Here is a 25,400-nt window from a genome sequence, read left to right as displayed (position 1 = left end):
CTTTAAAATCGACAGTTCACCGAAGGCTGGCTATTGGGGTACATCAATAAGATTAACTATGGATTAAAATTAAAATGGCTAAATAGATTTTAAATTATGATATATAAGTACAGCTTATAAGAACGGTAATTACTATATGTGCAAAAATCTCTCACTCGCTCTCTCTCTCTCTCTCTCTCTCTCTCTCTCTCTCTCTCTCTCTCTCTCTCTCTCTCTCTGAAAAAAAATGTACATGTATATAGAATTTATATTTTAATATTAAGACTTCTTATCATTAATTCAAATTTCAGCATTTGCAAATTGCTCAGAAAACAAATATGCAGCAGCTTTAATTTAGTTATGCATAGACATCGTTTCAATCGCTGTTTCCTGTGTTCCACGGCAATGTGCATGTCCAATGTTCCGTATATCAACAAGTTAAATACTTTAACAAAATTATGAATAAATTTACGTACTGAATAGTAAATTATATAAATACCTATTAAAAATGTCCGCATCAAATTTCAAATTTTTGATACACTTTGAAATTCAATTTTATTTCTTGTTCACAAAATGCAGTCAACAAAATTACTTCCGTGTTTACAATACCGCGACTTTGACGTCGTTTTCTGAGCATTGTGACGTCAAAAGATAAGGGCCCTTTTCTCATGACGGCAGTCATATATATATATATATATATATATATATATATATATATATATATATATATATATATATATATATATATATATATATATATATATATATATATATATATAACGGTTATACATATATAGATTATGTTGTTTTATTCATTTGCAACTCATTTATTCATATCGAGAGACCACTTATTATTTTTTTTTCAAGTACTAACCTTGTTCGGTCAATAAGCTTAAGTAGGTGTTGTGCTCTCCATGAAAATGAGGTACTGGTGTTTTTTGTTCAATAACAGTTTTCAGTTTTGGTGGCTTTGGTAATACTCGCAGTGCTGTTGAATAAATGTGTAAGCTTACAAGGAAATTCAGGAGAAATCATAAGGGATCATCTACACCTCATGAAATTAGAATAGTTAAACAAATTGATTACCGTTTCAAGCATAATCTTTAAATTGAAAAAAAATATATTTGTAAAAAATATTCTTCCTGGTTGAGGAGCATTTGTTCCAAATCAAGTTTTTTGTCACGTTTTCTATTTGATTTTTTAAGTTGAAAATAGCAAAGGAATGTTAATTGCTTCACAGATAACAATTATACGACACATTCATAGATTTCCTATTTTTAAATGAAGTACTAAGTGACTAAGTCCGGTATTTTTACAAAATGAATAAATTATTTCCTTTTTGATACAAAAAAATTACGGTTTTTTTGGATTTGCCAGAGCATTTGAGACTATGATAAATGCATTTTTTCAAACCTATGACGTGCAAAAAAGTAATAAAAATAATATGCATTATTTTAATTTTGATAGCCTTATAATTCTTTAAAGTATATGAAGTCAACCAGTGTGGAGTATCGTTTATAAATAAATATATAAAAAATGATAATAATATTATATGAATAAATAAGTAAATGAATAAATGAATAAATAAATAAACTGTTCGTTATCTCCAAATCCTCCATGAATAAACAATATTAAGATTTTTACAAACCTACCATGTCTTTTGCTGTTAACGGGATTTAACGGTTTTTGGGGAAGAAAACTATACAGGTGTGATCCTCGTAACATATGTGCCGTATTTATCATGCAATCTATATAAAATAAACAAACGAAATAGTCAATAAAACATTCTTAAAAACTGGCATTTCGATAAATACTAGTAATTTTGGATGAATTGAAGTATACTTATTGTAAGTCCATTATTTGCACTCTGAATTGACAATGGATTTTTTGTTATTTCTCGATCACGACAAGAAATACTGGGCGGGAGTGATCGGTCGGCGGGGGACGCTCATTCCTCCATGTTACCTGATCCATGTTTGACCTGCTTCTATCTCGGAATGATTAATTAACTTTTTACCGTGAACACTGTTCGTTATCTCATATATTTCATTGCCAGTACACGTACTTTACACACATCAAATATACCTTTAAATCATTGGAAATTAATTAAAAAAGGAAATGGTGCTAATTTCAATTTATTTTTTGTTTACAAAATATATTTTAAGTCAAACATGGGATTTGCTAGCATATACATATATAACAATGTGGTAGGACCATTTAATATCTGCATCTAATGATGGAAATATTTCACATATGCAAATCTTGCTATTCTTAATACTCATCTATTGTTGAACGGAAATCGAATGTCGAAAAAATATCATATCTGTCAAAATGTAATAATGAAAGTAAAAGTTTATATTGTTCCGTTTTCTATTTTTTTTTTTTTTAGATTCTTCCTGAAAAGTCTAATCACAATTACTTACCAAGTGGACGATACGCAGGGGGAATAAGGAAGCATACAAAATATTTTACCTTGACTAAATGAGTGCTACATTATGACGTCATAGTAGGCGGGATGACGTCAAATTTAGAACACAATTTTTCGTAATATTGGTATTTAGAGAGGCAATTTAACTTTCAAAAATGATTAGAAACATGTAAACGTTAGCAAAAATAAAACGTTCTTACTTTGTTATGCTGTATTCTGTCATTTTGATTAAAATCCACCACTGATGACGTAATATGTGTACATCAAGTAACTTTAGAATTGATCATGTCGTGTAAAGAGAATTTGGCTCAGATGGCATGTATAAAGATACGTAAAATGGAGTTTAAAAGCAAATATCGGGAATATTTTGTGAAATTCATATGGAGTTCAGTTAATAAAACAGGCATGCTAATTTATTTCCATCGATTATATTCTCTTAAGAAGACAGTCAGCTATATACGTATCCTGGTCGGCCTTTCCTCTGTCATTTGTGACATAAAGAATGCAATAGAACAACAATAAGCTGGATATTTCAAAACATAAGATTTGTACAGATGAAAAGTTTGCCTCCTCAAATACCTGGAAACTGCTGCTTGAATCCCAAGTTAACCATGGTTTTACGAAAAATCTCGGTTCATATTTTAAAAATTCAAAACATCGGGTAAGGTTTCGTGCGAAAGTATGGACTAATTATTTTACTGACGGGACAGTAGGATTCTAGCAGCACGTTTTAGGCACAATAGATATTTTTCAACTACATTATTTACTCAAAGAAATTATTAAACTCCGGGGTATTGTTGTTCTGTTATCTTTTTTAATTAAGGAAAATTTTGCTATTAATAGAAGTGGTGATGCCGTGGTGGTGGTTCACGTCGTTGCCTTAGACACTCTTTTATCTTTATGCAATAGATGATAATAGTTTACCTTTATCAGCGGTTTTGGTAAATTATCAAACTTAACTTTCTTTAAAAAGTTTAAATTTCCCGAAAAATGCCTTATATGCTTCCTTGACATACCCGTGTAGTCTTCAATTTCTTTTTCATCTTCCCTTTCTTCTTCATCTACAAATTGTTTATACATAACAGCCATTGAGTATATTATATAAAGTATATTTTTCCTGATCAAAAACATGGGCACCAAAACGTTTTGGCTTAATACGTTTAGAGAAAAAATGATCAAATTAGAAAAAATTGAATTGAACATGTAAAAGAATTCGGTGACATAAAATTCAATACATCATTTTTTAAAATTAATTGATTGCATTTTCCTCTAAAATCATTCATCTTCGCAATTTAGTTTTCCACTTCAAAACGGTTTTTATGTCTAATGTCCACATTGAAAGCACATAAGTTTGTAATAAAGATGATTAAAATTAAAATTTATAGAGAGACAAAGCAACATGATGTAGATTATATATTATTATATATTATTTTTTTTTATGTCGTTGGTTGTAAAACAATCATTTTATATTCATATGAAGGAGAATTTATGCAAAATCTTATTTTCGTATTTGAAATTATCATCACGAATGTCCTTTTAAATAAAGCAATACTAAGTATTAAAGAAATTTAGGTGTCAAACCTTTTAAAGTACAAGAAATCGTTGTATCAAACAATATTGAATATGAGTAAAAAAAAAAAGGGGAGATGATGTTGAACACTGATCCACCTCAAAATACTTGCTAACTAATATATACAACTTAAAAAATGCCGACTTCCATTGAAAGAATAGAATTTAAAAAAAACAAAAACAAAGGAGGGATTACCTTGATTTTGATCCTTGTTCATCCATTCAATGTCTGGTTTCGCAGGGGTGAGATACCCGATTGACAACTTCTCAAGATCTGTTGGGTTGAAGCGAATAATATCTTTGGATTCAACATTTGGCAATTCTACGTTTTCCAAGTCTATGCTTTGATATCTATCATGAATGTTTTGCCAGTACATCAAAAAGCATCTGTCATTTCCAAACGCAAGAAGGGTGTGAATGAGTTCCAGAATGCTCTCAACTGATTTTGAATTAGTGTCTATTTTGGTGAGAGATTCAGCAATTTCAATGGTTAAACTTTCGGAATGCAACTTCAATTTTTCTTCAGATTCTGTTTTTTGAGTATCTATTCGTTCCTTTATTTCTTTATGAGTACTTTGTATTCTTTTAATTGCCTTTGTTTCGCTGGTTTTCAGAAAGAATTCAAAAGTTGTTACATCTTCCCTCCTTCTTTCTAAATCACTTTTTATCCTGCGCAGCATATTTCTCATCATTTGAGCTTCACTTTTTATGTCTTCCAATGAAATACAATTGTGATCATGGTGTTTTTTTTTACAAACCTGACATAAAACAGCTTTGCAATCAAGACATAGCTCAGAAAGATTGTGATCTGTATGCTGATCACATAGTAAGTTTTCGTCTTCCATTTCTGGTGACTGAATCATAATCGGCCTCTGGTAATCTTCAACATCAACAATTTTATGATGAGCATTAAAAAATTGGTGAGCTTCTAAACAAACCTCACACAGATCAATTCCACATGGAGGACAAGAAAACGTTGCCTTCACCTTTGATTTCCTTTTCAAACACAGTCCTTGACAATTCCTTTCAATTTCAGTGTTGGTCTTAAGATTAGGTTCTTTTGAAAATTTTTCCAGCAATTCATTAACAAAATGGCACGGTGGAAGATCTTCGGCTCCAGAAAAATCCAGAACAAAAGGGCGTCGACAAATCGGACAAAACGCCTGGTTCCCCTCTTGTGAGTTTTCATGATGACTTTGAATGCACGTGGAGCAGAAAAAATGATGACATTGTAAAATCTTAGGATTTGATAACGTCTCAAGGCATATGTTACACTTTAGAAGGTCTTGCAAAAGCTTCATTTTCATTTTATGGCCTGATTTTTCCAATTGATCCATATCTGTCAAATAAAAGTAATAATGATCTGAAATGGTAAATTTTACAGTAAATGTAAGCAATTATTCGAAACTATTTAAATTACCTTTATGCGATAAATTATTTTGAGAAATGTCTAGTGAAAAAAAAATTATTTCAATATGCTTAAATTTTACTCAATTAAGTTCAAGAAACTAGACAATATTTGAGTAATTTATGGTACAAAAAGCCATTTAAACAACAGAAATCAGACACAGAGCTACCACAAACCTCAAAATCTAGAAATGCAATCTGCAGGTGCTGTGGAGGAGTCTGCATTTGCTTTTGACTAGTCACTCCGGCTGTGACTTTGCTTTCAGTGTATAACGTAGTCGTGAGTTGAAGTTTCCTGATAACATTCTATCCGAGAACTATTTAAAATATAAAATTCCCTCATTATAAGTGTATTACTTTCAAACCAGATACTTACAAGAAGGATGTCATTCGAATTTTTATAAGTATATGTTGGTATACAATGCATAAATATTAAAGCCGGAAGGAGAGTAATATATGTAACATCGTTTTTGTGCAAAGATTCGGCTGTTCCTGAATATAGGAAAAATGGGATTTTCATTTTTTCACTTCCATTTACTCTTGTTGCATTTTTGTAAGTATTAAAAGTTAATAATAATTGACACATACTCAGTTTTATAGTCACATGTTAACCATTACCTCAAAATTTCGAAATAGAAATATATTGAACAAACATATGTATTGCTCCTTTGTTTGTATTTACTGTGTGTGCATGTATTTTTTTGTTTTTTTTTTGTTTTGTTTTTTTGTTTTTTGTTTTTTGTCTTGAAAACTATGAAAGATGGAACTTGTATCCTATTCAATTTTTAATAAAACTTAAATACAAAGTTAAATATCATTCTTTCAAAAGTTTACAAGGAATTAATGTTTCCATTTACATGAAATACTTAACACAAACAGAACATAGATGCATGAATTGGTATACATTTTTGACTGATTTTGATCGTAAATGACATAAATAATAAATCTCTGAAATATAAAGAAATCGTAGTTTTTTCTTTTTGCTTAAATATTTGACTTTGTTATGTTTCTTATATAATTCCATACAAAATTTTGGTCAATTTTTTAACCTTATGACAAAATCTTTTAAGAAATTTCCAACTATACCTGTAAACATTATTGAGGATATCCAACCCTCTGCCAGGAAGGATAACTCCAAAAATTAATATTTAATTTGAAATGAACCAAAATGAATCTTGAAATTGAATTTTTTTCATGCAGCAATTTTTATTTTATGCATCTTTATAAGATTCAATGTTTTTGAAAGTCTTCGAAAAGGTCTTTTAAAAGTTGACATTTGTATCCTATAAAGGAAAAAAAAAGTTTTAGAGAAATTTCTTGACTCTAGCTTTAGATACCAATGCTTATTAAATTAGAATGATATAAAATAAGAAGTGATTTGTGGTGTCTTGCAATGATAGCAAAAGCCTTTTACACTATGTATTACAGAATCCATTACGGAAAAAGAAGATAAAAATTATGAAATATGTATAAAAATCATTTTTTTGAATGCATGTATACCTATCGTTTTTAACCTAAAATATATTTGTTGATCAATTTGCAAGTAGAAAGTGGATTTTTGATATTCCAATTCGCTTTATCTGCAAAACTATTGGAGATTTGACAATTTTCCCTTGTAATATGATTAACTTTAATCTTTAACTTCAAAGAAATACCGTAGATAGATTGACAAATTTTTAAGGATTCAGAAATTTTTGATAACTTAACTGCCAATTTTATAACCCTGAGGATCGGACCACCTTAATGTACCTTTTCAAATGTCAATCTATGAGAAATATTGCTGATGTTTGAAGAAAAAAAAGTCTGTTTGTGTTATTTATCCTTAATTATTAAATTGGTCATTGAAATGTAATTAATTTTCATCTAAAGCAAAATTACCTTATTTTAAATGTTTTCAAGAGGGAAAATTTCCTTTTGATATGGAAAAAGAATACTCATTACTATTTCATCGGATTTACATATGATGCCTCTTTCATTAGATTCTCATTTGTACATACCTTGAAACACGCTTAACTTAAAAAAGCCGTGCATTTGCCATGCACTGATTAGTCAGTACAACTCAGTGGTTTATTGTGAAAGGGTGTATTTAATTGACTTTTTTTCAGATTCACGGTGCAATTGTTTCCCCTTTTCTCTTCTGATGCTAAGTAGACAAGGTGAAATTTTCAACATAACCTTCAGGAATTTTCATGAGTGGAATATATCACAGACAGACATGCATTTATTTGATGAGAATGCTTCGTTTTTGGCGTTTGACAACAACGCTCTTATTTATGTTGCTAATGGTGTTGTTAAGAAAAAGGAATGGAATTTACCAGAAAACTCGTCATCTATACTTGAAATGGGCGATGTAAAGTCAGTGAGTACAACATCCAAATAAGACGATACAGTTTTAAAGATAAAAATTAAATTTAGATTTTTACTATCAAAAGTGAAAAAAAGGAACATTGTGATCAATCCCCATTCACGTATTTTTTTCTAACACATGAAGATTTTAATTTTTTGTTCCAATAGAGTGTTTTCTATTGAGGTAATTTTAGAAAGAGGTATTCCCATGTCCGCCATATTGTACATCAACATTTCTAGATCCGTTCATTATTCAATTATTATTCAATTAAGTTCAATTTGTTATACTGGTTACGGAGCTAAAGATATCCCTTCTTATAAATATACTTTTGTTAAAGTATCCATCAATTCAAAATTTTAAGATTGTAAGTATTTCCTCCATTATATCTTTATATGCATGTTTAGCATAAGTTGCTTAAGGAGGAAAATTCAATACTTTGCCCTAAAAGATGGCGGCAAAGGAGAATAACTCCGAGACAAAATACCTAATAGAAAAAGGGTCGATTTGTTCAGTATTTTAGTTAATGTAAATTTAATCTTTTGTAATATTGTGACAATTTTTCAGGTAGCCATAGATAAACGTAATCAAAACATATATTTCTATCAGCCATTTTTCCAAATCATTGGAATGATTTCTTATACGAAACATCATGACGACTTTCCTTTCCGCACCATACTTCATGATGTGATCGGATTAGTTGATATTACAGTTGATTCTTATGAAGGGTAAATACGACAATTTAAAGATACTTAATGACATTATGTACCCATATGATTACATATATGTTACATATATGTTATTAAATTAATTGTAATAGATAACAGTGTCAAATGTTATTTTCTTTTCCTTTTTGTTTTATTTTGATTTGTTTAGTTTTTTTCTTTTTTTTTTTGGGGGGGGGGGGAGGAAGACATTAGTTACTTATAACTAAAAAGTGACGTTTTCACTTATTCATTTTTATTATAATTACTATTATGTATTTTTCTGATAAAATTAAAATCAAAATTAATATATATACTTTCTTTAAAGTGATATTGTTAGTAAGCTGATTTATAAATGTTGCGAAATAGAATATGTATCAAGAGAGAATTAAAGTCCAACTTTTTGGTCAAAATAATGAAAATTTATTTCAGAAAGCATCCGAATATTAATTATATCTTCGGACATACAATAATTGAAAAAAATTTAATTTGTCTCTCCTTCAAATTCCTGCAAAATCATAATATATAAAGCTTTCAATTTTTCTTGATCATTTCGTGCTCAGTCATCTGTAGTGTTAAATTTGTTTGGAATAAGTCCCAATATAGATTCCATAATAAAACATTTACATTACAGTTTCCTTTTTTGGATAACAAATAGGAAGAGTCCGCAAATACATTCTTTCAATTTGCTTGGTGGGGAACCTAGCGACATAGTATATAAAGGAATGCTCCATCCCATAAAAATTTCGGTTGACATGGCGGCTAAAAGAATTATCTGGATAGATGACATGAAAGGGACAATAGAATCAGCCAATTATGTTGGAGAGCATCGAAAAGTACATTCCCAGTCAAATGATGCACAAAGAGGGATATTGCTATTGAAGGTTTATGCTCACTAATGTTCCATATGTTTCATTATAAAAGAAGTAAATCTTTAATCAATTGTGAGATTACTTAATTATTATTGTTTAATCAATCTATAGTAAAATGAAAGATATGAATGATATAAAATGTAAGTTATGATATGAAAGCGAAAGCTAATCTAATTCATTGCCACACTTCTTCTTTTGTTTTATCCTAACCATTAAAACGCATTCAAATTCCTATAACAAATGTCTAAGCAAAAAGTTATATTCAAAGAATATAAAGAATATTCACCTAAGAAGATAAAAACAGCCTGTTTGTACAATACCCTTTGGGAGTAAAACAAGCATGGACCTCTAAAACATAAGAAGTGGGATCATTTGTCGAAGAAGAATATCGATGTCTTTAAAATGATTCATTGATGACTTTTTTTGTAGGAAAACCTGCTTCTAGTTTTCAGCAACAGCCAAATTAGTATCGTCGCCAATAACAGCATTTATTCAAAAACAGAACTTGAATACCCAATACAAGACATTGCAGCTACGAATAAAGTAAATAAAGGTATGATCCAACATGTTGTTAAACATATTTTTTTATTGAAAGAATTGCATCTTTGTATGAAACACACGGAGATAAAGAAACAGTATTCAAGATCAAAAGTCCATAAAACAATACAAAATAGGTGCAGAATAAACACAGACCTCCAACAATGAAGATGGCAAATAACAGAAAAAACCCGTCGTCAATTCAGTATACAAATGATTTCCTAATAATTAGTATAAAAAACGTTAGACAGCATTTGACTCAATGATGAATTGTATTTGCTGAAAAGGTCATAGTATCGACCATAGAACATACGTAATGTATGGAATGTTATTCTCAATTAAAATATATGTATTGATACTAAACCCATAGACTCGAAGGAATGTTTCTTAGGAATATGTGTTCGTAGGGTGCTCTTCGTCTTCATCTCAGTTGATGTTTAAACTCTTCAATTTTCTGCTTTTTCTAAAAAACTAATCGACCAGCTTTTAAAAAGCATTTGTAAAGCATACTTAAAAGAAAAAAAATCAGTATTTCTCAATGAAGAGCCACTCTCCCTTTCAAAGGGCTACGAGGCCACGCTTGTTTCACTTTAATTTATATGATTGTAATCTCATGTGAAGAAAAAGTATTTCAAAATCAAACATAAGGTATTGGACTGAAAGTATGCCAATGATAAATGGAAAAACAAACCCAAAGATTAATTTTTAAATAGAACGGTATTTGGACAGACATTGATGTCGTTTTCACCGGTCACACAAATTGCCAGCGTAAGCTGAATTTTTAATACGTTATCGAGTTATATAAAAACTATTATAACACACGTTGTATTTATTTCATGCCGCTTCGTCTTTCTAAAATTGAAGCCTTTGTAGAAAAAACTTGCATGAAAGCATATTTGTAGTGAAAACTTATCTCGTGCTAATTTAGGCAAAACCAGAAATAGAGTTTCAAAATTGACGGAGGAATAATAAAAAGATTAACATCATACCATCTTCTTGTGTAGAGCAAGATTGCAGATTTCACATGAATGAAAAAATTGTGAAAATGACGAACAGTACTAATGACCAATCTCAAAAATTCTACAATCGTACAAACTTGTTGAAAATTCCTGAGGTACAACAGGAACATATGAGGTGTTTTATAAATAGAAAAAGGGGGATAACGATAAGTATTCAAAATCAAGACTCCATTGAAACAAGTCAAGAGCAGAGCAAACCTAACAATTGTCTTAGATCAAATCTGTTAAGATAATCTTAAATTACAGTAATATTTAAAAAAAAAAGGTTCACATTTTACAATAATGCGTAGTTTCTTAGAGGTTGTTAAAATTCCTGTAACGTCGACTTATCTGCAATAGCCTGCCTCAGTTAAAGTATATTACTCGTGAAATTTGTTAAATCAAGGATTTTTTAGAAGTATCTTTTGGATAAGTACTCATAAAGTATGACTCAAAATCGCAGAGAAGATAGGGGGTTATTGTGCATCTTATTGAGCTACGTTACAATTAAGTATGTGGAAAAAAATCCTTAAACATAATCTTTTGCATTAGATATATAATCTCAAAGTATCGTAAGGCAATACAAATTTTATTTCGGCGCCAAGGGAAGCGTAGGTTCAAACCTTTACAAGCATTTACTGTAATTAATTATAGTAAAAACGTAAATAATTTGATTTACTATGAAACTTTACTTTGAAACCTTTTTCAATATTTCAAAGCATAAAATCTTTCAAATTTGATTACAGTGATGGGAAAATTAGAAACGATATGTAATGTGCATGGTATATTTATGTTTGATGTAAAAATGGAAATGAATGAGTTTTTAAACGAAATTATAGCACCAATAGACTGCTGCTTCAACAAACATGCAAGTTGATATTTTCACATGTTGTGTTTGGTCATCAATGAAATATTTAGCTAACGTTGCACACAATTATAATTTATTGATACTATTAGATGGATGCTTGAGTTTCTCAGTAAAAGCATTAAATTAAATGTAGTCTATAGAGACCGTCGTCCAATTGCACAAAATGAAAAATCTTGATGGGCGCTTTTTATATACGAAGCAGAACAAATGCATAGGAAGAAAAAACTCTAACCTTTATCTTCAACTCGAGATTTCGTTATGACGACCGTTTTAACAATTAACAATAGTAAACAAAATTAAATAAATAACTGAATTATTATTTTACAGATTTGTGCATCTGGTATTGTGATGAAGTATGTATATCTAGTGGACAAAAAACATTCTGCAGATGTTACGACGGACATACTCTTCAGATTAATGACAGAGATTGCATTCGTGTGTAAAAACATTAATTTTTGTAAAGCATATTAAACATTTAAGATACCGTATAAGTGGAAATTTTAGCTAGGGGCAAATTTAGAGATTTCTTCTTTAAAAATTGGTACTTTAATTTTAGTGAGATGTAATTTTAGCGATTTTAAAATGCTCATTATAGAAGCGACTACAAAGAAAATGCAATTAATTTTTAGCGATATTTAATTTCAGCGATCTCATTACCCTCCCTAATAATGCCAAAATTAACTCCTCGCTAAAATTTCTGCTGCCTATACGGTAATGAAAATTTATTCATCGTCATAAATATCCAATACCCTATTATATCAACTTCTTCCATATTTTTTGTCACAAATGAGAAAAAATGGCAGCTTGGGTTGCACATGCGATTTCTAATTGCATTGGTTCGACATTATTGTTTTCCTTCAAAGTATGTGTTTAAGAATTGAACTGAATAAAAATCACGTCAATCCAAAAGTCAGTGGAGATTCATTTTGTCATAGGTTTTTCATCTTCACACGATTTTATACACGTCACTCTAAAATACTGATTATAAATAAAATATTCTATACTTGATCAAATTGCCACACACCCTCCCACATGCACACAAAGAAATATTTTTATATAATCCTGTAATTTCTTTTCATTTCAAGCTCCTTCAAAACACACATTCAGTGGTGTATTTACAGTAATAGGAGGTAATATATGTGTAGCTGACATCAGATCACTTGGAATGCCAACCAAGAATGGAATTTCGTTAATGTGTTCAAAAGGTGTGCAAAATGTCCGCGAAATAGAAATGGATGTAAACAAAAAGTATCTGTATTACATATCTGTGGAAAGAAATGTATGGAAGCTTAAACGTAATATACTAGGATCGGAATATTCTAGAGATCTTGTTTTGGTCACCAGCAATGTTTCAATGAAAGGTAAGTTTCATTATATCTTTCTTAAGAATGAAAAGAAATATTACTTGTTTCATTAGGTTTCGCAGCGAAAAGCGACACATATGGATCAGTCTACCTGGAATCTGTCTCTATGTTCGTCTGTCACACCTTTTATCTCAGGAACTGTAGGATGTATGAATGTGATATTACTTGACAAAATGGTTACCCATTTTGTTACCTATGAGCTTTATCTAATCTTACCTAACTCGTAAAAAGAAAAAAAAATAACTTTTTTGTCTCTAAAGGGCTTTCGGTTCATAAAAAGGACTCGTCATTATTCTTTGGAGAAGGAAGAAAAATTCGACGATATACTGATTCCTACACATACACCGTGATTGAAGATCCAGACTATATACAAGACATTGCCATAGACTCCCAAAAAGAGTAAGAGATAAAATGATACTAATTTTTGTAAATAAAGACTTTTTTATTATTTTATTTTTATCCATCTTTTAGATACCTGTTTTGGAATCCAGAGAACCAAAACTGCATTCGAAGGTCAAATCTCGACGGAACTAAAAAAGAAACATTGATATCATATCTTACCATTAATAAGCTAGGCATGTTTTTTCTCTCTCAAAGGTAAGTTAAGAAGCGAATTTGAAAACAAATAATGAGACCTAACTAATTGTAAAACATAATAGCTTTAATATTTTCAGTATATTTAAGATTGCCACATCCATGCAATTTGATCATTTTTTAATTGTGTAAACCTTGAACTGTCCTCTTGAAATATAGAAAATACGAATTCAGCAAGCTCATTGGTCCATAAAACAATACAAGTAGGAAGCAGCATAGATTTTGTAAAATATCACAAATGGGATCAGGTTCCATAAAGGAAAAAAGCATCTCCTATCCACCTGTCCTTTGCCCCTTGTCAAATTATGGAAAATGCAAAATCTGTAGGCTATGCAAATATGTAAATAAGGGCATAACTGTGTACTAATGTATTTATGTATGGAAGACGTGAATCAGCCTTCAACTTATTGTTAGATTGTAATGTGATAATGTTTCGTCGTCCTGCCATTTAACAAGAAGAAATAAAATATCCAAGCGCGGATTCAGAGTTTGTTTGTGAGTCACAGAGTGTCATAACAACTTCCATTGTTGATGACTGAAAAACAAATTTTGAAAGATTAATTTTCTGCTTGTCAAAGAATTCAGTACTGGATTGTTTTCGAGTTGGTGAATACCCAACCTATACAACATGTAGGATTATTTTTTCAGATGCTAGTTTTGGTTACATTTCTCTTTGGACACTGAAAGTGAGCGTAAAATAATATTACAAGGTGAAATACATAAAATATGTATACGTTCGAGGATAACTCTTTTAAAAATATTAAATAGAAAGTAATATATTCTACTTACCAGTAGCACTTGAAGAATACATTACATACAAATCCCCCCACATCATTTAAAAAAATGGATTAGTTAATATTACACAATACATATCTTCAGATATGTTTCTGGCTTATGTGGCGGCTGCCAGATAATCAATCGGCCAACAAATAAAATATTTTTTTTCTACCTGGCACCAACCGGCTTCCGTAATTTTCCAATCAACAAATCAACAAAAGATCTTTCGATGCGAAGAAAATTTTTAATTCTATAAGTAGCCTAAACCTGCACTTACCTTTTTAACCCGGAAATCCTTTGAAGTTAAAACAGGTGATAGCACCGCTTTTGACTTAAAATATATTAACATGATTCAGAACTCATCATGTATAGAATTTTGTGTAGTACAAATTAAACATATGAAAAAATAAAACTTATAATGCCTTGGTAAAATAAATCATGCTTGTGTATGATAATCTTTTTAAATAGTAAATTTGTTTTCATTGTACAATATAATCACTTGTAGTGCATAGGTGACTGAATTCTTATTTTCACTTTGGACCTTTAAGTTATCTTCAGAGGATTTATAAGATATAATAGATATAGCGTTAGTAACTAAAATATTTTGATACTTTTTATTGGTATGAAAATAATATCTATAAATATTTTTACCCTATCGTGTGCATTAATTTTTAGACCTCCGGGTAATATCTACATGTATATCATTATTTAGGTTACTTTGGTCTGCATGTGGTGGAATAATGAGTTCAAGCTTTGATGGCACAGATGTCGGAGTATTTGTTGCACATGAGGGTTATGTTGGAAAAATACATTTTCACAAGGTGTGCTTTAAAATATCTTGCAAACAAGGTAGACTTTTGATAGCGTCCTTATTGATAATCATTACCCAAGTACTCCAACATCATTTAAACTTTTGTCTACTGATGGTTTATTGTTGATTTTTTTCCATTTCATTTGACAAAATCGTGAAATTTGATGAACCAGTCAATCTAATTATTATTTGGACATTAAATGATTTTTTAAACGAATAGAACAGAATAAGATATGTTTTTTTTTTTTTTTTTTTTTTTTTTTTTTTTTTTTGTTGATTGAAATTATTTTGCTATTCATATTCAACAGCGTCTGCTGATGTGGATAGTTCAAAAGAAAGATAATAGTAGAGAACTCTGTTGGCTCAAGTATGGCATAACGAATAATATGTCATGTGTGGAGATACCAGGAATATCGGATATATTCTACTATGACGAATTTCAAAAAGAGAGTGACAAAGGTACAAAAAGCATAATTTTTGAATTCATGATGCAAGGTAATTTTAACCCAAATTGTTAATCATATATCTCATATAACTCTATATATGAGGAAAATCTTTTTTTTTTTTTTAGATCACTGTTTTTTCGAGAATGGCGGATGCCAACATTTTTGTCTTGAATCAAAAGGAGTTTGTGCTTGCAAGCCGGGATATAGCTTAATATCAGACAAAATCTCCTGCCTCGAAGGTGTATGACAAAAATTAAAGCTTTCATACCAATGACCAAATCAAGAAATATTCCAATGAGAAATATACCCTTTGCATAATATCTTCAAACTTTAATTTTATGATATAGTTTTGGCATGAGCATAACTGAAGGAAGATAATTTGTCAGAATGTGCATATTGTGCATTTAAATTAATGCAATATACGATACAGATTATAACAAAAGTTGTTTCATTTTTATTAGGTCAAATTCACAATACTTCAATCATACTACTTGATAATATAATGCAGAGTTTATATGTTGTGGATGAGGAAACACTTGAACTTCTGACAGTTTTTGATACAGAAAAATTTGTGGAAGCAATTGACTTTGATCCAACCATTAGCAGTTATTACATCGGGTATAAAGAAAAAATTGTCATAGTGAAGACAAATCGTGAAACTTCCACAGTTTTCCTTTCTGGTAAGGTTTTATAATAATTTGCAGAGATAACAATCTGTAATTTAAATCCAAAAGGTTTATTGAGGCAAAGCAAACGTTTTTTTCTAATATCTTTATTGTTCTTTGGAATATAGTCTTTCGTATGTTCTAAAATTTTCTTAATATGCAGATGCTTCAAAATTTAACACAATTTTTTCTGAGGCATGCTATATAGTGGGTTTGTTCAAATCCGATGTCGAATTCCTTTTCAGCCGTTCGTCTGTCCGTTTCATATATAACACATTTTTGTTACAGTTTTTTTTTCAGCAACTACTCATTAGTAATCTGATGTCAACTTCCTTTTTATCTGTTCGTCTGTTATTCCATACATAACAGCAATTTTTGTCGCAGTTTTCTCAGCAACTACTCATTACAGATGATTGAATTTTAGAAAATAATTTGTTAAGGCATGCTAGATGGTAAGATTATTTTTATCTTACTGAAACAAATGGAGATAAAGAAAAGTATTCAAGATCAAAAGTCCATGAAACAATACAAAACAGGGGTAAAGCAAACAAAGACCTTCAAAACATTAGAGGTGGGATCAGGTGCCATTAAAGAGTGAGCATCCCTTGCTGATCGGTCACACCCGCTGTATGTTCCTTGTCATGATTTGGAAATAACTGAAAAAACCGTCGACACTTCAGTGTATAAATAATGGACAAAACAATGGTATAAAAAAAGTATGTCGGCTTTTGACGCAATGATAATTTAAATTTGGTTGCTATATAAGGTCATTGTATCGACCAAAGAACTTACGAAATGATGGATTTAAGTGAGATTGGTGATATTCTTGTTTCATGTTCAGCAACTTGTATGTCAATAATTTTCCGCGTTTTGGAAATTGTTCATACGTAGAGCATGCTCTAGCGTATCGTATCAACTTATAATTAGATATATAAACTCCGTATTCAGATGATGAAGGTATATTGCTGCATAAGTAGAAGAAATTGACAATGAAAAGTCAAGTTAATCTCCTATTTGTCTGTGCAGCTGCCCGTAATTAACGGAACCTGTAGATAATGACATGGCTTTGTATATTCATATGAGAGCGTCGTATTACTCTTCCTATTGGCTCACATACTTCCTGTTTTATTAAAGGATGCATCAGATAGGTAACGAAAAGGCCACTGAAATGTGTCTGTAATTCAGTCTAGTATATGATACCTGAAGAATATCAAGGGAATTGATCTTTTTAATAACCTTTCAGTGACCATTCATTTGGCGTTCAAGTAAAATTCCGTTGACCTAATGGTGTACTTTTTTTATCTTATAGATATCTTGTCATCGTTTCCTCAACTTGTTTTTCCATTATTTGCTTTGTATATTCCATTCACAAATATTTGTTTTTAGGGTATCATTTATTTCATTTACTTTTAAAAAGGGTATGTGTTTCAAAGTGATTTAATCTTATTTTTTCTATCGACAAAATTACAGAAATTAGTTCATATAAAGTATCAAATGGATTTGTAGGACTTATCTTCAGCTTAATAATAAAGAAAACATAAATAAATGCTTCTTGTATGAAATTTTCATAAATTATGCATATTTTACGTGCTAGTGCAAATCTGTCAAAATTCTTTTCAATGTTGTTAAAGGTACTTAGACACAAATTTGAAGTCAATATTTTCTCTTTAATATTACGACTTAAATATTTTAATAGCATTTTAAACAAAAATTAATTAAAAATTTAATTTCATTTAAAAGTTATTAAAACTTCAAATTTTTTGGCGGGTTTGATTGACACATCCTTGCACTTTCACAAATTCTAACCTTATTCTTAATCCTAATGAAAAGTGGCAATTTTGATGTGTATTAATGAGAAATATTAAAATCAAGAAAAATAATTTTATTCAGAGTAGAAATTTTAAAAAGCAAAACACCTTCACAGGTATCGTCATTCCGAACTGAGAGTTGTGTACAGAGTTTAGCAAATCGAGCTCATTCGTGTTATGTACACAGTTTTTGTAAACAGGGCTCGAGTTCTGTTATTGTTTATGTTTAGAATTCACCGGGTGCGTTCAATCGTCACAGTCTGCTTACCACAACTGCACGGACTGACAATATATAGTGTGTTTTTTTTTGCTTTCGAACATGTCTACTCTGAATTTTCTGGATTGTAGTATTAATATTTTTCATTTATACGAAACGGGATTGCCACTTTTCCTAAGGATTAAGAATAAAATTAAAATTTGTGATAGTGCAAGGATATGTCAATCAAACCCGCCAAAAAATTTAGATTTTAATATCTTTTATATGAAATAAGATTTTTAATTAATTTTTGTGTGAAATGCTATTAAAATATATAAGTCGTAATATTATAGAGAAAATAATAACTTCAAATCTGTGTCCAAGTACCTTTAAACTTGAAACTGAAATTCTTTTGGTAATTCAATCATTCCTTACTATTGGACTTATACGAGAAGCACTGATTTTTACAGTTGAATGTTTACTTGGACATTTAAACATTCACGTCTACGGAGGTACAGAATTGATAATAGAAAAGAAAACCTTTCTATTGGTCGTTTTCTTCAATGACAACTTAACCCTGCTTTAAAGTAGTCCGTTCTTTTCGTTTAATTAAATGTTCAGCTGAATTATTGTATCGTCAAAGAGCTTCCATACACTGTCCAAGTGTAAGAGTAATTCCTTAACCGTAAAAGTCAGGGCTTCTCGTAAAAGCCCATTAAAGTGACATTATATTATATTTTATCCATTAAAAATATCTGAGCGACTAATCTCGCTGGAGTTGGCATCAATTTGAAATGGTTTTGATATATTTTATATTTACTATTTATAAAGAAAGCGATGCTTTTTAGATTTTAATCTGGAACACATGTGCGTGGGTTTCTCAGTAATTATATTCACTTCAAGAAAAAACGACTCAAGCTCACTTCTCCAATACAATATGACGTCAAAAATGGTACACGCGATAGCTGATGATCTGAAATTCCCAGGTGATATACTATGCGACACAAACAGTGGGTAAGTAAAATATAGTTACATTCGTGACAAATTGTGTTGTAATAAAAATGTCACAGCTTTCTTTTTAATCGAAGTACCCATATTAAAATTGCCGTGAATTTACGGGCAGTTATTTTTATAGATTAAAAGAATACAATCCTAGAATATGTATTTTGTAATAAATGACATGTTACAATCATTACAATGCCCATCAAAGTCTTTAAAAAATTATTGATTTCCTTTACATTTATAAAGCATAGGACTTTAAATGAAAATATGAAATATGAAAAGAGTAATTTAATAAGCTTATTAATTTTGATTGTTTTTGATTCAGAATTTTACTCATATCCGAGAAAAGGGAGGAGTATTCGATAAGAAACGTCTCTTTGTTTGACAAAATAACCACTAGGATAAAGATTAGAAAATATGGAAGTTGTAGACTGGCTGCATACCCTGGAGGTTAGTATAACTGATGCATAAAAGAATACTTGTATATTATTTTGGAAGCTCGTTAAAATTATCCAATCTAAATTGATAGATTGGGCTAAATCACCAAGGTTTAAAAATCAATTTTGTAGTGATAAAAAATATTCACAAATAAACCTTAATTTTACCGAGTTATGGGTTTACTTATTGTATCACTGAAAGTTCATCACCATTGTTATCATATCATAATTTAATTTTGTTTGTATTCTAGTGTCTCATAGGTTGATTACCAATAAGGAACGCGAATTATTTCTTAATAACCTGGTTTGGTATGGGGACACACCCCCTTGACAACCAGCTGAATCATCTGCATCCATACAATCCCCTCATTTCCAGTCCTTAGAATTCATGGGAAATTCCAGATTTAATAAATGTACTTTTAACTTCAAACAGTAGCTCGATCTTACCTCGTGTACACAAACATCATGGCTGCTAGATCTGTATATCAGTTATTACCTCCCCTTGTTTCATATCACTTCCGTTACCAGAAATGTATGATTGAGCGGCAAATTTGAACTCATAAAATGCAATACAATTTTACACCCACAGTTGTTTAATTATTTTAAAATAAAATAATAAGGAATGACTCTAATTCTTGGCCAAATTAGCGAAAAAGATTATAAAAAAGCGTAAACTGACCCAAACCAGGTTATCATCGAATAATTTGGCCAAGAATTAGAGTCATTCCTTAAATAAATAAAGAAAGAAATTATTCAATTTCTTCTCTTTTTTATTTAATTTCAAATATTTTTTGCATATACACTATAAAAGCTCAAACAAACGGTATTAAATTGCAAGACATATATTCCGAAAAAAATATATAGAAATACAGTAATTTTACAGAAAATTGATTATTTAGAAAATCGTCTTTTGGATTTTCTTTGAAGTAAAAATTGTTAAGATCACATTTTAAAGAATTTTGTTTTAAATGTGTGATTTCCTTGCAAGATAACACTGGATTCTAATTCAATGCCATGCTATTGCCAGTGGTATCTCGGAAGCTAGATTTAAGGAAATTTCTCTCAAAAAAATCTTTTTGTATGTAAGAGATTACAAAGATCATTGTTCAACAAGACTGCTTCGAAGATGTACAAAACATTGAATGATATTGACATGTATAGCATATATTACATGAAAAAATTTCGATTTTGAAGATTACTTGAGAAATTAGTAATTAAAGATAAATTTAAGACATCGTTCCTGGCTGTTAGCGAATTTCTTGAATGAGGCTGTTGACATCCATGGAACACTAACTTATTTGCCATTACTCTGCCTAGTGATGGGGAATCGGAAAAAAAAAATCATAATCGATTTTCGTAAATAAACAGCTGGACATAATCGATTATAATAGAAATTTTGAACTTTAATGAAATTAATATAGAAAAGCTAAAACTTATTCAGATTTCCGTCAGACTTTAAAAAAAAACAATTTACTTACATAAAATATTCAAACATGTTACTTGAAATTTCTTTTTTAAAATGTGGAAAATAATATTTTGTTTACTTTAAACAATATAGGACAATTGAAACAGAATGGGAATTTTATTTTTTTATAAGGTCTATGTAATGGGTATTTTACTGATATTAGTCCCACCTTTCATTTAATACATGTATGTATTTAAATATTTCTTAAATTTAGTTTTAATTAGTTAAAATTTCAGTTTCAAAAGTAATTATCTAGAAGTTAGACTTGTATTTATGATTATAATTACATTTAAAGATTGACTAGACTAATTATGTTTTCCTTTACTTGCAATATTACCGTTTCCTGATATTAGTCTAACCCATATTTAATCATGGCGGTAAAAGTATCAACAAGACATGGGATCCTTCCATGTTTTCAACATTCATCACTACTTTTATGCTCTTTGCGCTTGGATTTGGTAAAATAAATTAAAGTATTACAATTTTATTTTTTGTTAGCGATGTCGACGACATTTATTTTATAATCGATTAGTAGCATCGAGAGCTTCTAACGACCGACAATCGTTCCATCACTAACTCTGCCTCAGTTTGAAAATTGATTATACTTGAATAACGAATGAATTGAAAATGCAATTACCATATGCAAGTTGTGGCCGAATATTTTTATATAGAAAATGAAAGTTAGTGATTAAAAAGTAAGAGTCATTTTGTTTGTCATTTGGACGTTGATTTATCACATTTTCTCGTGTTGGAACTTTTTCGACGGTCTTCTCAGCAACTCTCTCTTAAATTTTGTCCTATAATCGGACTCAGGGCCACTGAGTAGGGAGGGATCTTTTTCGTGCCAGCACCTATTGCGACACGGGACCTCGGTTTATACGGTCCAATCCGAATGACCGGTCTCCACGTACCACAATGAGATTCGAACCCGCGACGTAAGAATCGACTCGAAAGCAGACGCTTGAACCACTGCATGCGGAGTTAAATATCTCAGTTGATTCGATACGCAAGGAGCATGCTCTATGTATGAAAAATTTCTAAAACGAGGAAAATTATTGACGAACAGTGTAATGAAACAAGGATATCAGCAGTCTCGTTTAAAGTCATCATTTCGTACGTTCTATGGTCGATACTATAACCTTGTCAGCAAATACAATTCATCATTGAATCAAATGCTGACTAACGTTTTTTTTATTCTAATTGTTAGTCTATTATTTATACACTCCATTGACGATGGATAGTTCCGTTATATCCTGATTATGACAAGGAGAACACGGCGAGAGCGACTGGGTGGCAGGGGAAGTTCACTCCTTCCTGGCACATGATCCCACCTCTGATGTTTCGGAGGTCTGCGTTTGCTCTGCTCCTGTTTTGTATTATTTCATGGACTTTTGATCTTAAAAACTGTTCGTTACATCCATTTGTTTCCTGAAGAACGTCAGTCAACATTTGACTTTGTCTTTGTATCGACCATAAAACTTGCAAATACTCAGTAGTTGATTTTCAACAAGACTGTTAATATTTTTGTTTTTAAAACATGTTTGCTTATACCTACCTCGTTTTAGAATTGTTAGACATGTTATGCGTATCGAAAAAAGACATCTTAAAAAGTAAAGTTGTGGCAATTTGATATAATTTCAGTTTTCATACAGCGTGATTAATATTAAAATTGAAAATATATAAAATAAAATAGAAAATATAAAAAATTTCAAATTTGTTCAAATGAATAATTTTAAAACAGTTAGAATTCAGGTATTCATTCATTGATAAAAAAATAATTTGAAATCATTTATTCAAAACAATGAAATTTGCCAATAATAACAAATTTTAATTGCACATTAGATATATTAAATTTTGTTTCCAGATTCTGTATTTTACTGTTCCGATATTGATTCGAACACAATATATGATGTCACTTCTGCAGGGAAGATAGGTTACTTCTATAGTAAATCGAAACATGTGATAGTCGACATTGATGTAGACAAGCTATTTCTGTATGGTATACTTACAGATCAAAGGTATTGTTTTCTTTTTTCCTGTCCTTTCCGTATGTTTCTGATCAAGTAAAACAAAAATTACATATGTATATATGATGGTTTTAGATATGCAACTTTTAAATATTTTATAGTGTTGTGTAAGAATGTTTCAAATTAACGACTACTTTTAGGTCTATTCTGAAATTAGATCGCAATGGTGCAAGTTCAGTAACTTTGATAGAAATTTCACCTTTGTATGGTCGGCTTTCGTTGATTTTGGTGCAAAAGGATGGATGGACAACTGAGAGTAAAAGCGGTAATAGAAACAAAGGTAAAACTATATAATAATAATAATAATAATAATATAATGATAATATATATATATATATATATATATATATATATATATATATATATATATATATATATATATATATATATATATATATATAATGTTTCTTTTGAACTCTTTCAACTCAAAAATAACAACGTTTGCTTGCAATAGTATAAATTCTATGATATATTTACTGTTCTATTTCAGAGGATAATGTTCAAAACATCACTTTACTCTTTATACTCACTGTCTTTACTGTTGTCGTCTGTGGGGTCGGTGGTTATTTCACAATTGTTTTTATCAAGAAACGAAAACAACGACATCAATTGATCAGGTTTGTAAACTAAGCGGTAGAAAAAATTGTATTTTACTTGCACAAACTAAGTAATGCAATGATCTACCTATTCTATTTACGGTATTTAGTGAAAGACCTCCCCTTAAGTACATCACAATATCTTAAATTCTTTTAAGAGCAAATATCTTCCAATTGTACATAAAATAATCCAACTGATACTACATGTAGTTCAACTCTCAACAGAATTCCAAAGGTTTAAATGTCAATATTAATAAAATTAATTTCTTTAAGGACATTTGAACTATGAATGTCTGATTAAGATAAAAATATCACCCACAGTTGTGTTAACAAGTAATTGGTTCTGTCCATATTTTATACTTGGTAGTGTATGCGTTTTTTGCATATAGGCCTTAGAATTTAAGCGCAGAAGGTTCAATGAAATGTTTTTTTGTATAAAACACTTGAAAAGTTTTATAGATATTGCATGTAGCTGAGTGTAACAACCATCCTTCGAAAACTATTGTCAACCGAGGCATAGCAATAAATATCAATTGTTTTTTGTTTGTTTAGGGGAGGGTCCATTGTTACTCTCAACTACATGCAATATCTATATAATGTAAGAAGGCTATTACTACGAGTAACATGTAAAAATAAAACTATGCTAGGATAAATATCATACTCAACTCATACTTTGAAAATTAGTATGCTGCATTTCAGATTGTTTTATTTTTATTGCTAAAAAATCTTAATTTTTAATTCAAATTATTAGTTATTTGTTTGAGAGATAACTGTAATTACCGTCTCATTTCGTATGCCTTATATTGATATGAAACATATGGAGATAACAAACAGTATTCAAGATCAAATCAAGATCATGGATTTTATTGATATCTAAAATCTTTTCAGTCCTCCACAGGAATTGACTGAAAATGATCCCTATGTGTATCGTGAGATTTCAGAGGCAACTTTTACAAGAATAAGTATCAACACTTCTACAAAAGAGGTTATTCCAAGATTATATGGACAAGGTGAAGCAAATAATTCAGTCCCCTCGGAAATTGGACTTCAAAGGGGTACAGAATTAAAATCAAGTTTCTCCTATGCCTATACTACAAACGAGCGTGGGTTGTTAAATGTTTCAAGAACAGTGAGTATAAGGGCGCCGGTGGATGATGACTGAAGATAACTATGTTAAAATGATCATTTCTCCAAAATCATAAATATAAATCATTAATGTTTGTAAAAATAAATAAATGCTTGTGATTTTTATACAAGAAATTCACATTTTTATTCTATAATTCTTCCTTTGTTATCATGTGCAAATTTTTTCAACTATTTTATATTTCAACATTTTTAGAAACGAATGCATTTTCAATTTGTCGAAACCAAGATTTGTGCAATATTTTCAAATAAACATTTTTTATATTCAAATGTACATTTGCTTTTCTACATGGCATCAGGGGAATGAAAAACATTCATGAGCGATTATAGAACCATTATCGAGCAAATGAGTTGAAAGCAGAT

The 25,400-nt window shown here is 30.2% G+C and overlaps 2 protein-coding genes across 2 annotated transcripts; one reads left to right on the top strand and one right to left on the bottom strand.

The window, feature by feature from the left end:
- Positions 1-848: 848 nt before the first annotated feature.
- Positions 849-5,697, bottom strand: LOC134272957 (E3 ubiquitin-protein ligase TRIM56-like). The gene is made up of 5 exons (XM_062755127.1): positions 5,561-5,697; positions 4,173-5,315; positions 3,424-3,468; positions 1,632-1,727; positions 849-967 (listed from the first exon to the last, which is right to left on the bottom strand). Exons 2-5 carry the CDS (start codon positions 5,311-5,313, stop codon positions 849-851), a joined length of 1,401 nt encoding a protein of 466 aa, XP_062611111.1. The 5' UTR covers positions 5,314-5,315; positions 5,561-5,697.
- Positions 5,698-5,754: 57 nt separating this feature from the next.
- Positions 5,755-25,023, top strand: LOC134272956 (uncharacterized; the record flags this gene model as incomplete). Its single annotated transcript, XM_062755126.1, has 19 exons — positions 5,755-5,936; positions 7,489-7,742; positions 8,295-8,455; positions 9,066-9,315; positions 9,733-9,856; positions 12,034-12,141; positions 12,792-13,067; positions 13,331-13,469; positions 13,542-13,667; positions 15,154-15,262; positions 15,561-15,711; positions 15,824-15,937; positions 16,160-16,378; positions 19,216-19,381; positions 19,695-19,819; positions 23,136-23,289; positions 23,439-23,578; positions 23,789-23,915; positions 24,783-25,023. Coding segments are annotated over exons 1-19 (3,030 nt in total), but the record flags the coding sequence as incomplete, so codon positions are not given.
- Positions 25,024-25,400: the final 377 nt, after the last annotated feature.

This window comes from Saccostrea cucullata, unplaced genomic scaffold (genome assembly GCF_032062105.1).
Source record: "Saccostrea cucullata isolate Sc308-1 unplaced genomic scaffold, CSIRO_AGI_Scuc_v1 ctg8141, whole genome shotgun sequence".
Lineage (NCBI taxonomy): Eukaryota > Metazoa > Mollusca > Bivalvia > Ostreida > Ostreidae > Saccostrea > Saccostrea cuccullata.
This window is presented reverse-complemented; position numbering and strand designations above follow the sequence as displayed.